This window comes from Crocodylus siamensis, chromosome 1, assembly GCF_052110815.1.
Source record: "Crocodylus siamensis isolate JL-2025a chromosome 1, ASM5211081v1, whole genome shotgun sequence".
Taxonomy (NCBI): domain Eukaryota; kingdom Metazoa; phylum Chordata; order Crocodylia; family Crocodylidae; genus Crocodylus; species Crocodylus siamensis.
The window spans coordinates 257,663,842-257,678,256 of NC_143395.1; the positions used below are offsets into that span (position 1 = coordinate 257,663,842).

The following is a 14,415-nucleotide window of genomic DNA, read 5'->3' on the forward strand; positions in this document are numbered from 1 at the left end:
GGTCCATAAAGTTTGAAACTGGCTGTTCTGACCCTTAATAATGTGAAAATGAACTTCCTGAATATGAACTTAATCAGCTCTGTCCACCTGAGTCTGTAAGCATGAAAAAAACCCATTGCCCCTGTCCCTGCTCGCAATCTTCCCAGGTAGCAGCAGATTAGAATTAACAAAACTCTAATCAGTTACCCCTGGCTGTTAAGAGCTCCACAGACATCAGTGAAAAAGACAAGGAGCCTGTCAAATGCACCAGCTGAGTGGAATTAACAAAACTCGATCAGTTTCTCTAGTCAACCCTGCAGACACCACTGAAAATAACAAGAACCTCTTCAGCTTCCTTATTTGGGGAAGTTCTGAGCTGCAGCAACTGCACTGAAACTATTCAGGAGGGGTGGAACTAGTGGGGAGGGTTCAAAACCTGAGGCATAGGGAGCAATTCTCCTGTGAAAGTTAGATGCCCCTGGGAATGGCTTGAAAGAGAAAAAGCTCTTCCTTCCTTCCAGCATTCAGAGGACGTTTGGGTTTCACCAGATATCTTTTTCTTAAAGATGGAGTTGCCAGGTAATGTTCAGGGAAAGCCCATTGCCCTTCCACCTCCCTTCTCACCCACAAGTTGCTATTAGACCTCACTAGTTTCATCTGTAAAATGGAAATTATGTTATTTGCCAGGATGGATTGATTGATATCTGTAAAATCCTTCCATATTCTTTCAAAAGTGTATTTGAAAGTAAGGGAGGTTCCTCTCTAGCAGGGTGCAAGCTCCCCTTCCTAAACCCTTTTAACTCAGTGATGGTTTACACAGGAAAACAGACAAGTGGTTGCCCAGGGCAACAAATTATTTAGTGATTCTTTAGACTCTGAATTAGGGCCGAACATTTCCCACTTTACTTATCACTGGGCTATATCCACGTAGTGATGTAGCTTCAGTGGCCACAAACTGTGACACCAATGCTACCGCACAGTCAAAACAATCCACATGCCACTGCAACTGCTTAGTAACAGTGGTTACTGCGCAGTCACTTAGTACTTGCTTAACAGCTGTGCAGTCAGGCACACGTATAGACGCACCCCCTGAAGGGAAAAAAGGAGATGGTGCTGATTGGACTTGTCTGGCATCCTTTTATTTCTGTCAAGGGTTTCAGACTTTCAGCTTCTTTTAATTATCTGGCACTTATTGTTATTCAAGAGGTGCAAAGACCAATATTTTTGATGGTAGAACATGAGTCTGCTAAGGGTTCCCATCTTTGGAAAGCTACACTTGTGTGATTTCTTAATAATCACTTGCATTATGAAGGTTTAATGCCCCACGTGGTTTCCAATGTGAGGCTGCATTTTCTGGAACTACAATTCATGTCAAAGACCCTGGACAGTACAGACTATTACTATAGAACAGTGGTTCTCAACCTTTTTAGACCCAAAGCGCCCTCTCCAAATGGAATATGGAAGGATTTTTTTAAACCCTCTCCTTAGACTCAAGCTGCCCTCTCCAAAAATGTTAGCTCTTAGTTTTTTTTACTTCTTCTGTTGCAAAGAACCTGGAAAAGACCATGTCAGGTTCCAAAATGGCAACAGCTCCTATTTGAAATCTCCAGGTTTATCTTATGAATCATGGCTGCACACCTGATAATGCTAACATTGCATGGCACCCTGCAGTACCCTTGAAAGGATCTCAAGGCACCCCAGGGGGGATTGCAGCTCCTTGGTGGGGAACACTGATGTTATAGACAGGTGCTGTTGCAAATGAACATCCTAGAGGGTCCTCTTTCACTACAATCACCCCTAACAACTATTGTATTGTGTATAAAAGGCAGATGCTGTTCCCTTGATCCCAATGTGTACATTAGTCCTAGCACATCAGCTGTTTGTACTGAAGTAATAGGTGTGATGAAGCTGGCAGCTCCTGTGAGATGGAGGCAATTGCCAATTTATGGCAAACATGCTTGTCTCCAGTGCTGTCTTAAGCTTCTCCTTCCATTCTGCTCTCCCCACAGTTTTAGCTCCAGGCCTGAGCCTACCTTACAACCACCCTCCCTACTTTGTGTGGGCACTGTGACACGATGAAGCCCCAAGTTCCTCAGGGGCTGTGGGCGGGCAGGGAAAGCAGGACCTTTCTTCCAGCTGAGGAGATGGTGGCTTGCTCCCAATTTACTCCTTCCCTGGCTGCCTGTGGGCGACAGCTGTCTAGCTTTTCCAAGTGGAGAGGGAGGAGCCAGGCATTAAAGAAAGAGAGGGAGAGAAGGAGCTGGAGGTCTGGGTAGAAGTGATTTGCAGTGGACATGTGTGTTGGGGATAGGAGGAAAGCGGTAGCTCCCATAAGGGGGAGGGGAGTGCTGGGGACCAGAAGAAAGGAAGGGGTGGTTCCTTCAAAGTGTGTGTGTGTGAGTTGGGGACAAGAGGAAAACGGTAGCTTCTGTAAGAGGGAGGGATTGTGTGTGAGAGACTGAAGTACCGTTTTCCTTTCAAGTGTGTGTTGGAGACGGGAGGAAAGAGGTAGCTCATGGAGAGGATGGGGGGGCAGTTGTTGGGGAAAAGAAGAAAAAAGGGGTAGCTCCTTGAAAGTGTGTATGTATGGAACAAGAGGAAGGGGGTAGTGCCTGTACAGTGTGCACGCGTGTGTGTGACAAGAGGGGAGGGAGAGAGAGACAAGAGGAAAGGGGCAGTTCCTTCAAAATGTGTGTGTCGTGTTGACAAGAGGAAATGGAGAGCTGGGGCGGGAGGCTGGGGACAAGAGGAAAAGGATAGGTCCTGTAAGAGGTAGGAAGTGACTGTGTGTCCGTGTAAGACAAAAGGAAAAGGGTGCTTCCTTCACAGTGTGTGCTGTATGTGTTGGGGACAGAAGGAAAGGGGCAGCTCCCATGGGGGAGGAGGGTGCTGGGGACAAGAAGAAAGAAAGGGGTGGTTCCTTCAAAGTGTGTGTGCGTGACAAGAGGAGAGAGAGACGCAAGAGGAAAGGGGTAGTTCCTTCCTTCAGAGTGCGTGTGTGGTGTTGACCAAAGGAAAGGGGTAGTTCCCATGGAGGGTTGGGGACAAGCAGCAAGAAAGGGGTAGTTCCTTCAAAGTGTGAGAGACAGACCAGGGGCAAAGGGCAGGTCCTGCACAGAGCGCGCTGGGGCCGAGCACAGACGGAAAGCCCCGGCCGATGGTCTCTGCCCTGGCCCCTTTAAGGCTTGGGAAACTTTTCCCTGCTGGCCCGGCCCGTCACATCCGTGGGCGGCAGCGCCCGGCCCCTGCCCCTGTCCGAGAAACTTGCCGGAGCCGGGCAGCGCCGCGATGCAGCCGGGGCGGAGGCAAGCCGCTCCCTGCCCCTCCCCCGCCCCCCGCCGCAGCCGCTGAGTTGCTCGGTGCCTCCCTCCTCCCCGCTCCGGTCCCCGCGCTGCCGCCGGCATGGGCTCTTGCCCGCCGGCTCCGCGCCTGCTGGTGCTCGTGCCCGTGCTGGTGCTGGCGGGCTGGGCCGGGCCGGGTCGGGCGCGCTTCTCCCTGCCGCTGCGGGTGTCACCGCCGAGCGCCCCCCCGCCCCCGCCCGCCGGCATGGCCCTGGCCGCCGAGCCCGCCGCCGCCGCCGCCGCCACCCTCAACTTCTGGACCATGGTGGACAACCTGCAGGGAGACGCCGGCCGGGGCTACTACCTCGAAATGCTGCTCGGCTCCCCGCCTCAGCAGGTGAGACCGACACGGACGCTGCTCACACGCGCCCGCACCCTCTCATGTACACTTCGCACACGCACATATTCACACCGTCTCTCACACACAGTCACACTCACTCGCATTCACACTCGCACATCCAGACACTCAGGCGCACACACCGACACTCATGTTCTCTCACACACCCAGACACACACACATTCACACTTGCACGCACACCGCCACCTTCACTCTTGCACAGACATGCACTCATACTTTGCAGTGCCCTGCTGGCGGAGTGCATTGTAGCGCCTTAGCTTGAAAAGGTTCATGTGCAGCCAGCCACAAGCCCCCCACACAAGGAAAAAGAAAAGACCTTTGAGGTGGGGGGGCAGGAAATGTTCCTTAATCTTTTCCCTTTTCCTTTCCTTCCCTTGAAGAAAAGGGTTAGGGGCTGGTTCAGCTTGAGCAGCTCAGCTGCTCTTTCCCTGCTGGGTTTGGCTTCTCGTGAAGAACTTCCCTGAATTCCCCTCCTTTGCCAATGCAACTTTCTTCTCCAGTTTGCTCCTGCCTTTGCTGTTGCAATTCCAGGGGAGAAGGAATGCACCTCCCATGAAAACCGTCCCTCTTGGCATGTTGCACCAAATCCGTAATAAAGTGGCTTGTGCCAGCATTCGCCAGTGATTCAGATATCAAAGGGGATTATGCAGGAGCTCGGCAGAAAGCACTATTTATCAGAATAAGTCTTGGATATCTGTACGCATGCTGTGCACACTCTTGAGCCCGAAAGGGTAATGACACTTCTAATGCAGTGCTCCAGCAGTGGGGAGAGCCTTTTCTGTTGCTTCTGGGGAGAAGGAGAGGTCGCTGTCTTTATTTTAGTGTCTGGGGTAGTGTTTTGGAGGTAGAAAGCTTTTAAAAGCTACAAACATGCTGGTAAATATGATGTGTATGTTATATGTGGGATTACTGACAGCTAGTTCTGAAAGACAGGCTTGCCTAGACTCCTTCCTCCTCCACTCCCCTTTTAAGTCCCAGATGGACTTGTCAGGTGGAGAAAAACAAAGGGAAATGACAAGCGATATTGTGCTCCTGCTAAGTACTGTTACACAGCTTTCAGTTTTCTTGAAAGGCAGCATTTACATTCATCCACACTTTGCATGGAAAAACTCTTGTTCTCGGGCGCAGTAATTTGAAGGAAATTCTGCAGAGTTGGTCTCTCATTCAGACTGTTTAATATAATTTTAATTTGCAATGAGATGTTGTGTCAGTTAGTCTCTCTTTTTTCGGTCTGCTTTCCACTACAGTTGGGTATGTTGACTACCAGGAACGCCTATCGCCTCTCATCTAAATGCATTTGAAGCAACTGTAATTCCTTTTTTTTTAAAAGAAACAAATGCCTTCAAACATAGCCTACATATTTCTACTTATTAACAAAAATTGTTTTCTGAGAAATGCATTCCCTGTAGAATTAATTCTTCCGTTTACTTTTCCTCTCCTCCCCCTCCTCTGTCCCCCTACCCAAAAAAATTTAATTGTAAAGTTTTAAAACTTGGTTGCTTTTTCATCCAGGTCATGAGATTGCATGTGAAGCATTGGTGGATTGTTGGTGGGGATGACTAGTCAGCTGAGGAGGATTAATTTCCTGAAAGCCCTTGGGGTTTTGCATCAGAACTGTGTGTGTGTGTGGGGGGGGGTTCCTCCTTTTCATCGCAACTTTTCTACTTCTCCTTCCCTCCAGTTTAGCTCCATCGTGCTCTGTGCCATTAATGAGATCTAACTGACTGAAGGCACCCTGTGTGTGTGAAAATCCAGATTCTTCTATTCTAGCTCCTCTTCACTCGGAAAAGGTGTCAATGCTCAAAATGCTTAGGAAAAAAGAGGCTTTTTGGCTAATATGCTTCCTACTTATGTGAAATAAGTGGATTTTTCTACTTGGATGTAACAGGGGGACTGGCTAAATTGTCATGCTAATTGAAAACCTGTAGTTCATAGAGTAACACAAGTATTTAGAACAGCTTGGATAGTTTCAGGATGGAGACTTACCCTATCTGATTGTCACTGGGGTCAGGAAGGACTTTTTTTTTTTTGCCATATTGTACATTTTATAGTTGTCTAGTTTTATTGCTATGGAGGGACTGGAGAGTATGCAGAAGTGGCCACTGCTCAATTCAGGATACCAGCTTTTGATCGGACTAGCAGTGTGACCCTGTGTGCTTGAAATAATAACTGTAGGTAGAATAAGTGAATAAAAAGAACACTAATGATCTTATCTAACTGTACACTTTCAGGGAGCCTTAAGCAGTAAGTAAAAGAGAAAAAAGTTGAAGAATTCTTGTTAGATCGTCATTCTTAATTTTCCTGAGATAGATATTACTTATTGCTACAGTGGATACTACTTGTAGCTATTAAGTTATGTTATAAATAGTGCAAATGAAAAATAAACTTGCCCTCTTGGGAGTTGTTTTACAAGTTCACGCTTGACCCTGATTTCAGGGCAGCACTATTGTAAGCTAGTATTAAGTTCTCCTTAAGTTGAATGTTATAGTGCAGAACCACAAAGGAGAAACATAACTTTGTTCTCATGATGAATAGCCCCACTGAAGTTGCAAGTGCAGTCACAAATGTGCTTCTGGGCTTGACAGGCAACAATGCAGACATTGACGTAATTCGGCAGTTCCCAAACTGACACATTGTGCACCACTAATTTAAGATGGTACAACCTTGGATACATCAGCATATTTTTCAGTTCAACCTTAAGCAAATTTTTGTCATAAAAGGTAATTATAATAAATCTGTTAACATGTACCACTGGCAGGCTGTCTGTGTACCAGTGGTAGTACACATACCACAGATTGGGAACCACTTTGCTTTCTAAGCGTAGGTAAGTTACTGGGATCCGAAGCAGACAAATGGCTGTCCTGGGGTAACTACTACAGTACTGCTAGTACAGTACCCCACTGCCACATGGTGGTAGTGCAAGTAGTTGGCTGTGTGCATTGATCAAATGGCTACCCTGGGATAAGAGCAAAGTTACAACGCCAATGCCATTTTAGTTCACATCGTTTATTTTTATTGCTGTTCTTGTTTCCTGAGGTAACTACATTAGATCTTTGTAAATTACATTGATGTATGTAGATTCTAGCCATGTTGGTCTAAAGGCAAAAACAGTCCCAACTCTAGAGGTGATATCTAATTGGTCTATAGCTCCTGTGGTAGAGGTGAAATCTTTTGACTGATGTGTGTATACTTTAACACGGCAGTTCCCGAACTCTGACAGATTGCGCGCCACCAATTTAAAATGATACAACATTAAGTACCACCAGCAAATTTTTGTCATATAAAGTAATTATAATAAATTGTTAGTGGGTACCACTGACAGGTTGTCTGTGTACCACTGGTGGTACCTATACCACAGACTGGGAACTGCTGCTTTAACATATGTTTTGAGCAAATGTTTGCGGATCAGAGCCTTTTAGTGACTTGGTATTGTAGTTAAAATGTATCTTTTACTTTGAAATGAGCTGCATTAAATGCTCCCTTCCCTGCCTGAACCTGAAGCATAAAGCAAATCTTAAGCATCATGAAGATACCTGTGCAAGTGGCACTTCTAGTGAACAGTATTAAACTGTTAAGTGGAGTTGTGGTTTCTAATCTGTCCTCCATTCTCAGGTACATAGGAGAGGGGTTTTGCATAGGCAAAAGGTTCAATTTCTGAGAGAAACTGAAATTACAAATTTTGTCATCACAACTCAGTTGACTGAGAAATCAGTTTTCCTGAAGGAAACTTTGAATCCACTTTGAATCTTTCTCTCTTCCCCAAATTTGTATTTCAGGGCATTCAAGGTGTTTAAACTTCACAATGATATTGTTTCCATTCAATTTCTTTCTTTGTGGTGGTGTTTCTAGGAGAATAGAACACAAATTTCAATATTTCAAAATGGTCATTTCAAAACATTTGTTCTGACCATGTCCAAAGAGGGATGTCTCGGTGGTATCAGAATTGTTTTTTCTCCCTGTTCTTTTATTCCTAACAAAAAAAAAAATATCTAGTGCAGTCAGCCCAAGTTTGTGAAACATTTTGCTTTCAATAGAAACTTTGATGGAATCATTTCCCTGACTAGTTTATAGCATGTTATCCTAGTCTTCTTGTCAGAACCCCAAGCTAGTTACTGATTTGTGCTTTCCCAGTATTAACCAAGAGTTTAAGCACACATCTGTTCTTTGAGGATGACTTGAAGACAAAGTGAGGAGTTATAGTGGGGAGTGTGATAGATGAATTTCTTATTTCACAGATTTAGTGCATGTTCAACTCCTGATGGATTATGTACTTTACACCTATCTGTAAAGGTGCCTCGTTTCCAGTCTAAAGATTAAAATGTCAGCTATAAGAGCCCATTATGAACTGCATGCACTCTTCTTACTACTTAAGACAAATATTTCAACTGTTTAGTTTGAAATGAAGCTGTAAGCCCTTTGCTTACTGTCTTCCATATAGTTTTGTTTGAATTTGTTTTTCTTCTCCACACTTTTTTTGACCAGCAAAACATAGACCGCTTTTAACATATTCTATATTTTTTGTAATTTCCTTTACTTAATTTATCTTGAATATTTTCTAGTCATTGCAACATAGTACTATTGTCAATGTCTTCCCAATCCCATTAGCCTCTCCTCCTGTTGTGCTTCCATAGCACACCTTTGAGACCATGCAAATTTTTTCTGTAATAAAAAAGGAAGGATAATAGTATGATGTAACTAAAGTTGATCCATTACAACTGCAATTATAGTAGAACCTGAATCTTTTTATGATCCAGCATCCACTTTTGTTGTTAATTCTAAGCACAATATCTTATTCTTTTTCCTAAAAGCAGTTTATGCTGTTCACAGGATCGTTAAAATCTGACCTGAAAACCCCTGTATTTGAAAAGTTGGTTGTTTTTTTTGTTTGTTAATTTAGTTTTGTTTTGGTTAGTATGGCTAAAATGGGTTTTGAAAGTAACCTTCATTACAAAATAAATTCAAATTTCCTTCTATTTTGCATGTGCACCCACACATGTACACAGAGGCATCTGTATTGAACAGCTAATATGTGTTGAATACTTATGGCTGTATGTTTCAAAGGTGATAAATTCCCACAGCTTCCATCAGCCTGAGTATAACTTGAGAATATTAGAGGTGCACTGATGCATCGGTCTGATATTGGATCGGCACCAATATAAAGAAAAATGACTGTATCAGATGGAAATTGGCCTGATGTGACCAATAATTTGGCTGATAATGCCCTGTACATGTGCACAGCTGCAGCACAGGACGTAGGCAGCAAGGAGCACAGCCCAGCAGCTTGGACAGCTGTGTGGAGTTGGTAACTCTGTTGTGGTGGATGGGGAGGGGGGAGGGAAGGGACATGGGGTGCATATCGAGGCCCCCATGGTGAGGAAGGGAGTGGGGCTAGGGCAGGTGCTGCCTACCTGGTATGGGGTGGGAGTGGGACAGAGCCATGGCTTGCCCAGGGAGTGCAGGGAAGGAGGCGGCTCCTGCTGCTGTGTGTACCCTGTGAGGGCACAGGGGGGGAAGGGAGGGCATGTGCCCCCTGGATCTGCGCAGGGTAAGGTGGGCTGGTGCCAGGGCTGTGCAGGGCTCTTCCCAGTGGGGGGCTGGGCCAGTCTGTGCTCAGGATGGGCAGTCATGGTGCTGGGGGGGGGAGTTGTGGGGACTATGGTGAATTTTGGAGTTGCTACAGCCCCTCAGCACCCTCCCAGCGCTGCTGCTACCTGCAGGAGTACAGCCCAGCCCAGTCCCCCACCAGGAAGAGCTCAGCCTGCCCCCAGTGGCAGCCACCCTGCCCTGCACAGATCTGGAGGACACATGATGGGAGCTGCACCCCCCGAACAAGCCACTTGTAGCTCTGTCCTGTGCCCGTGCCCCCGCACTGCCCCGGCTAGACAGTCCCTGCTCTGCTTCACTCCCTCCCTCACCACAGGAGCCTCGATCAGCCCTCTTCCCCCTCCCCCCCCCGCCAGTGCCCCTTCTCTTTCCCCTCCCCTTCTATCAACACATACTTACCAGGTGAACCCTGCTCTTCAAGCTGTCGGGCTGGTATCAGAAATCAGATTGATATCGGCTGATATGTTTCCTTAAAAATTGGGTGTCAGTATGGGCGTCAAAAATCTCTCTGTTGGTGCACCCCTAGACAATATTGCCATTATGTCTGAAGTGATGATCTTTCTTGCTTACCTCAGAAGAGAGTTGAGGAATAGTTTTGCATAAACGTTGTCAACTGTTCAGCAAGTTTTGCAAGTCCCAGTTCTTTGAGTCATTCTAATATTATACAAGCCTTTGTCTGTCTGTCTGTAATGTTTTATACACGCTCTGATTGGCTGATGGAAACAGCCAATCAGAGTGCTCCAGATATGGGAGAGTGCTGCCATGATTTGTGCCAAGGACCAGACAGAGGGTTGGGGAGCTGAGGCCAGCAGCATTGGCCTTGGCTCCCCCACCCACCTGGTCCCTGCAAGAGACAGAAGAGCAGCAGGATGGGGCATTAGGTGGCGGCACTCCATCCCAGCCCTCTCCTGCTCCCCGCCCCCTTACCCCTCATTTTTGACGGGCAGTTGGCTAGTATACTATAAGATTCCGAACTTTAATTAACTTATAAATGAAAGCATATACATACGTGTACAATAGATTGATAAAGTCTATGAAATAAAGCATTGACTGTCCTATAATGAGGTAAGAACTGCTGTGGTGCAACTCAATGCCATAATGGTTATGGTACAGAAGAGGTCCAATATATAGAAAGATGGATATAGACAGATTTTTTTAAGTGTGTAACTTAAAGTGTGTTTCTAGTCATCCTAGTTGCAAAGAGAAATTTGAAAATCGGGCAACAATTTAACTTGACCTCCAAATCAATTTTAAGTCCCTAGAAATTTTTCAAAATAATACCTTTTTTGTGGCCTGTATTTTTTTTTTTTTTTTTTTTTTTAAATGTATTAGGTGTGCAGCATGATGCAGAAATACAAAGTGTAAATGTTATCACAGAGTGTTCCATCAATTTAAAAGTCCAGCTAACTTTTGGTGGGACCCAAGAAAAACAAAGGGAGGTGAAACTCTAGGATAACTGTTATCACTCCACGTTTTAGGGAGATCTTGGAGCCCTTCTGCTCTGTAACTATTATGGGATTGAGTTACAACATAATAGCCTTTACCTCATTAGTGTGGTTAATGCTTTTATTTCATAGACTTTCCAATCCATGTTAAAATCAAGTTGTGTAACTTTAAAAAAATTTGCAGTACTTATTGGGGAGATGTATATAGATACATAGATAAAAACATGTAAATAGGGAGGAGTGGTGTTGCAGGGGGTAGCTAGTGGACCTCTCCATGCCCCCCCCCACTTTTAGTATGTGGCTCTCCCTTACCAAAAGTGTTTTTTGCACTGGGTTGTCATTCACATCCTGGGAGCAAGCTACCACTTTGTGCAATAGTCCTATAACCCAGAGAGCCTTTGACCTCAGCAGTTCTGCATTCAGTTCCAGGGTGTGATGGGAAAGCATGGTTGTAGGCTTTCAGTGAAAGGATTTGTTAAGGTAATGGATTGGTAGAAGTGGGTGAAAGCCAAATGTAACACAGCTAAAACAGAGGGCAAGTACATGAGCACAATTGCATGGAATGAATTAATAGAGAGGCAGAAGTGGAGGAGGGGAAATATGGGTGCCTAAAGCAAAGCATTGGATGGAGATTGCAAGAAGAACCTTTCAAAGCTGCTTCCTCCCATCTCACTCTGCAAACATAGTATCACACCCAGCAGAATCCATGGTCCTATGTGAATCTGTTAGACTATCTCTGGACCTGACACAATAGATTAGAAACTGCTGCATGTTGCTACAGCACATGGAAAGTAGATGCTTTTCACAAAGCTGCTTACTATATGGGCTTGTCTAGACATGTTGGCTAATACATTTTAATTTGCATGATTTAAAACAATATTTTGCACCTATTGTATACAAGGCATGTCATGCTTAAGTGTAGTAGCTGATTATAGTCGGGCTAAGGCAGTTCTGTAACGGGAAACTTGAGTATATTACAGCTGCTGTTAAAGGGTAAAATGTCCTTTTTCTCCCTTTGCTTGATTGCCAAAAATGTAATTTTATTCCTAATTGGACTGAATTTGCAGGGGGGGTTGATTGCTCAAACAGCTTTATTTCTGCATGGTTCTGGTCTTGAAGGTACACAGGATAGTAGTCAGCCACTCCATAAGTATTCTTGTAAGCATCTCCTTCACGGTAAGAAGAGAAGGCAGTATTTTCTGTCCTTTTAGTGCTTCTCCAACCTGCTTTTTGTTATGCAAACATGAGCTTATGATGCAATGATTGTATGAGTAAACCAAACAACTGTTAAATGGTATGACGTATTTTATGTTCAAAGTTATCTTCTGTTTGTTAATTCATTGTGCACACTTGAGTAATACTGCTGAAGGAACCTAAAGAACAAAGTATTGTTTATAAAGCAGAGTTGTCTAGCAACCCAGAGAGAGAAGAATATTTTAGCTTCTGCTACTTACAAGCTTCCCAGTCTTTAAGTCACAACAGACTTCTGCTATCTGTCTCTGTGTAGGTCCAATCATTGGAAGCATTTGTCCCAGAAGTGACTGCAGTGTAGTGTAGACATGCAAGCTAGTTTTAAATTCTAACATGTTGGGTGCTGGTAGCCTGACAGTCTTGAGCTCAGTGTAAGTAACTTTTACCCTGCTCCACCGGCTGGTCTTGGCAATCTATACTGCTCTGTTTTTGAGCAGCTAAGCAACTTGCACTCCTTGACCCAGCTAGTTAAAAGCTAACTTAGGTATGTCTAAACTACCCAGAAGGGACTGCAGTGTAAAGACACCCTCTCTCTCTAGATTGGAACCAGCAGCAGGCTGTAGAAAAGGCCCTCCAGAGAACCAGAATAGCCCAGCTGGTTAACTTTCCATCCTATTTTGTTAAAGCAGCTAGTATTGTATGTTTCCATTTTTCTCTCCCTTCAGGCTTGCTTTCTCTTCTTTTTTCTAATTCCCCTGCCTTCTTTCCCACCAGGAGTGGGGAAAAGGTCCCACAGGCCATATCTGACCTGCCAAAAGCTTGTATGTGGCCTGTAGCTGCCCCTGTGCCGTAGGGTCATGCCCTGCCCACTGCTGCCTGGGACAGCCCATGCTATGCTTCCTCCCATACCCAACCCTGGCCCCAGCCAGCATACACAGCTTCCCTGGGTATGCTCGGCTTTTCCCTGGGTACAGCTGCAGTTCCCTGGGTACTGCTCGGCTTTTCCTTCTCTTGCCCCAGCTGCACCACTCTGGGCAACAGATAGTGGGTGGGAAATGGCAGCAGCCATGGGGATGCGTGCTGGGCACCACACACCCAGTGGGGAGGAGGGGGAAGGTGCAGTTGGGCAGCTTCTTCCCAATGTACTGCTTCCGATTCCACCCACTCTACCCAGGTGGCGTGATGAGCAGCCACCTGCAGGCAGTTGAATGGGTGAAATGCAGCTAGAAGCTGAAACGGGAGTCCTGCACACTGGGGCAGGAGTGGCCCAGCTGCAGCTTCCCCCCGCTCCCTTTTCCCCCACCTGGCTGGGCATGTGGTGCCCAGCACATGTCCCCGTGGCCACTGCCTCTCGCCACATGCTACCTGCTGCCCAGATGCTGCCTGCTGCACAGCAGGGCAGGAGGAGGAGGCACTGAAGGCAGGGAAGTCAAGCAGTACCTGGGTGGCTACAGCTGCACCAGGAACAGCCCAGCCAGGAAGCTGTGTACTCTGACAGGGGCCTGAGGCAGGCAGGAGGGCAGCATGGGCTGGCTCCTTTGGGAGCGGGTGGGACTCAGCCCCATGTGGAGTCCCACAAGGTTAGCTGTGGGCACATTGGCGGTAGAGGGTAGACCATACCTGCACCGCCCAGTTGAGCTCTGCTGCATGTGCCCCTGCCAACCCTTCCACCCCCTGCTGGCTCCCAGGACCTAGAGTGCAGGCACATATGCACACGCATATGTGCATACCCCTGCCCAGGCCCATTCCACACCCCCACACACACACATCCCCCCCCCCCACCCCACGCAATATAGAAGAATAAGACTATTTTGAGTTGTTATGCAATTGCCTTTATATACACACTGCTCAAAGAAACTTAAATCAGGAGAGAATATATTTTTTGAAATAAAATTAAAATACAGTAGATTTTCATTTTTTTTTTTTTTTTTTTTTTACCTATAATTTGTTAAAATGATATTTTCTGAAGTATTTTATGTGTGGCCCTTGAGCTCACCACAACTCATTAAGTGGCCCTCCTGCCATAGTAGTGGCCCTCCTGTCCAGCCCTGACATAGTAGGGATCACAGAAACGTGGTGGGACTCATCGCATGACTGGGCGGTGAGTGTCAAGGGCTATAGGCTGTACAGGAGGGACAGGATAGGAAGGAAAGGTGGAGGAGTAGCACTCTACATCAAGGAGGAATATACTTCCTCGTTAATTAGCAAGAGGGTAGAGGGGGGGCACTCTGAGGTGCTCTGGGTTAGAGTAAAAGGCAGTCCAGGGGAGAGAGACTTAACGGTGGGAGTCTACTATAGACCTCCCAACCAGGGAGAAGAGCTCGACCAGGAATTCTTAGGTCAGCTCACAGAGGCAGTGAGGGCTAAGGATGTGGTCATCATGGGGGACCTGAACTTCCCAGACATCTGCTGGGAGGAGCAGTCAGCCAAGTCTGATCGCTCACGTCGGTTCTTAGCCAGAGTGCAGGACCTCCATCTAACCCAGGAGGTGCACAGT

General features: G+C 46.2%; 1 protein-coding gene across 1 annotated transcript in view; it reads left to right on the forward strand.

Moving 5' to 3' along the window:
• The first annotated feature begins 2,391 nt into the window (after positions 1–2,391).
• The window catches only part of BACE2 (beta-secretase 2), an 87,688-nt gene continuing 75,664 nt past the window's right edge, over positions 2,392–14,415 (forward strand). The window contains exon 1 of the mRNA XM_090060977.1: positions 2,392–3,657. Within this exon, the coding sequence (XP_089917103.1) occupies positions 3,382–3,657 (276 nt within the window). The 5' untranslated portion in view covers positions 2,392–3,381. The remainder of the gene's footprint in view (positions 3,658–14,415) is intronic.